General features: G+C 48.3%; 1 protein-coding gene across 1 annotated transcript in view; it reads right to left on the reverse strand.

Annotated features, from left to right (window-relative positions):
• ETH_00026210 (uncharacterized protein) overlaps window positions 1–76 on the reverse strand; it is a gene marked incomplete at both ends in the record, with an annotated part of 1076 nt that extends 1000 nt beyond the window's left edge. Inside the window, one exon of the mRNA XM_013376585.1 lies at window positions 1–76. Coding sequence (XP_013232039.1) covers window positions 1–76 — 76 coding nt within the window.
• Window positions 77–2969: the final 2893 nt, after the last annotated feature.

The raw sequence follows: 2969 nt of genomic DNA on the forward strand, positions 1-2969 counted from the left end.
GGAGGGCCCCCAGCTGCCGCGCAGGGGGGGCCCCCGGGGGCCCCCTTGAGGCTCCCGTCGCCGTAGCCAGCCCCATGGTCCATACCCTCTGCAGCCATTATCTTAGCTTTCGCCGGAAGGTGGGGAAGAGCGCTTGCTGCAGCAGCAGCAGCAGCAGCAGCAGCGGGGAAGGCGCGCGCAGGCAGCGAGGGGCACAGCAGGCTGAAGAGAACAATAAACTGCAGCAAATGGATTTATTTCAAATTTAAAAGCAAAGGAGAAAAAACTATGAAAATGCGCTGAAGGGGCCACCAGCGTGAGGCTAGCCCGCGCCTGTGCTGCTGCTGCTGCTGCTGCTGCTCCTGCTGCTCGTACTGCTGCTGCTCTTGCTGCGCGCTTGCTGCGGCGAAATTCCCCGAATTTTTTAAATATTTTCTTTTAATTGGTTTTTAATTTTCAAATTTAACCCAAATTTTGTCTTTTGTTGAAGTAACAACCGGCAAATAAGGCGCAGCAGATGCAGAGCCTCATCGACTGCTGCTGCTGGTGCTGCTGCGCTGCAGCTCGCCAGCAGTCAGAACAGATGTGCCCAAAAAGCCCCCCGCTGTTTCCTTCCTTGGAATCTTATTTATTTATTTTTTAATAATTAATTTAAGATTTCGAATTTGTAGAGAGGTTTAAGCCGGAGCTTGTTGCGGCAAAGCAGCAGCAGCGCAGCAGCAGCAGCAACAGCAGCAGCAGCAGCTAGCAGTTCGAGGCCTCACTCTAGCAAAAGGCAGCAAAGCAATAAAACTCTTTTTGCTTCAAATAAAATTAAACAGCTTATTTTTAATGTCTGACTTGTGTCAAAATGGCCGTTGAGAACTGCAGCAGGGTGAAAGATCTGAGGCTTGGGGTTTAGGGTTTAGGGTTTAGGGTTTAGGGTATTGCCAGCGTCCCCACAAGCCCAACTTGCATCCCAGCTACAGCTAGCTAGCTGCCGCTAGCTACAGCTAGCCAGCCACCACTAACTGCAGCAGCTGCTGCAGTAGCTGCTGCAGTAGCTGCTGCAGTAGCTGCAGCAGTAGCTGCAGCAGGAGAGCTAGCCACCGCCAGCTGCAGTTAGCTGCAGCTAGCTGCTGCGGCTAACTGCTGCAGCAAGCTGCAGCTAGCTGCAGCAAGCTAAGCTTCTTTTAAGACACTACAAGCCGGCCCCGTTGTCGCTAGCCAGCTAGCCAGCTAGCTGCCTATCTAGCTGCCCGCCTGGCTAGCTAGCTAGCCAGCTAGCTAGCTGGCTACATGGCAAGCTGCCTGGCTAGCCATTAAGCTAGCTGGCTAGCCAGCTAGCTAGCTAGCTAGCTAGCTAGCTAGCTAGCCAGCTAGCTAGCCAGCTATGCAGCTAGCCAGCTAGGTAGCAAGCTAGGTAGGCAGCTAGCTAGCTAACTGGCTAGCCAGCTAGCTGGGCAGTTTTCTGGGTGGCTAGCCGGCTAGCTAGCTAGCTAGCTAGAAGCCCAATGAAGTGGCTAGCCAGCTAGCTAGCTGGTTAGCTAGCTGGCTGGCTAGCTAGGCAGCTAATGGGCCTTTATTTGTCTTTTAATTTATTTCCTTTAATTGTCTTTTTCTTTTTCCCTTTTTTCTTTTTTTTTTCTTTATTTTCAATTATTTCTTTATTTCCTGTTTGTGCCCTTTTCGTTTTCTTTTATATTTTTTAAATTTTAAATCTTTCATTTCTTTAAATCTCTTTATTTCTTTTTTTGATTTTTTATTCATTTCTTTTTATTTCTTTATTTCTCTTTTTTATTTATTTCTTTTGTCTTTTATTTATTTCTTTTTTGTTTAATTTATTTCCTCATTTCTTTCATCATTTGTCTTTCATTTATACTTCTTTTATCTTTTAATTTATTGATTTTTCAAATATATGCTTGTTTGTCATTATTTTTTATTTTAATTTAATTGTTTTTAATTTATTACTTTTGATTTACTTATTTACTTAATTTATTTTTCCTTTTCTTTTCGTTTCAAGGCGCAGCTGGGGTGTATGGACAGCTGCAGAGCACGGAAATTCGAGTTTCAGATTTCAAAGCACCGGGAAGCGCCTCGGGGCTCGAAATGCATCTTTTTGTGTCCCCTGCACTCCCTAAAGGTTCTTTTGAGAGAAATAACGCGAAAAGAGTCGCAAAAAGGGGAAATAAGGGGCAAAAAAAGCAAAAATGGGGGAAAACGTTGGGAAATAAACGAGGTAGCGACCGCCGCAGCTGCTGCTGCTGCTGCTGCTGCTGCGCTGCAGCGGAGCCTCAAGGGGGCCGCTTTGGGCAGCCCAGGAAGCCCAAAAGGGCTTTTTCTTGGACTTTGCGAAGAAACAAAGTGGATTTTGAAATTAAAAAAGGCGAAAAGGAGGAAAATTTGGGGAAAATGAGGAAGTAGCGGCTGCAGCTGCAGCTGCTGCAGGCACACACGCAGGCTGGCTGGTCTCGACCGCCGCGAGCGCCGCCCGCAGCTTTGTCTGTAAAATGTCTGCAGCTGAATTTGTTTAAAAAGCAAAAAAGGAAAATAAAATGAAATTAATTCATTTAATTTCACAAGTTTTGCCTTTTGAAGTTCCCATTTGGCCGCCCGTTGGCCCCGCCTCCGCAGCTGCTGCTGCTGCTAGACCCGCCGCCGCGGCTGCTGGCCTTCTCCTTTTTGAGGTGTATGTACACCTCAGCTGCTGCTTTTTGAAAAGCTGCTGCTCTTTACAACTCAAATTAGTTTCATTCAACCCAAGCCCTTTTAGATCTTGGTTGCGGGAGCTTCCTGTGCGCCACAGCAGCACGAAGTCCGCCGCGCCGGCTGCGTCAGCAGCAGCAGCAGCAGCTGCACCAGCAGCAGCAGCAGCAGCTGCAGCAGCTGCAGCAGCAGCTGCAGCAGCAGCTGCAAAAGTGCTGGGCAACTGGTCTCCTTCAATATGAAGCCACGGTCGCCCGACAGCTGCCAGGGGACTGCAGGGGCCCTCGCCGCAGGCGGGCAGCTAA

Source organism: Eimeria tenella, genomic scaffold (genome assembly GCF_000499545.2).
Source record: "Eimeria tenella Houghton genomic scaffold, Eth_scaff374, whole genome shotgun sequence".
Classification (NCBI taxonomy): Eukaryota; Apicomplexa; class Conoidasida; order Eucoccidiorida; family Eimeriidae; genus Eimeria; species Eimeria tenella.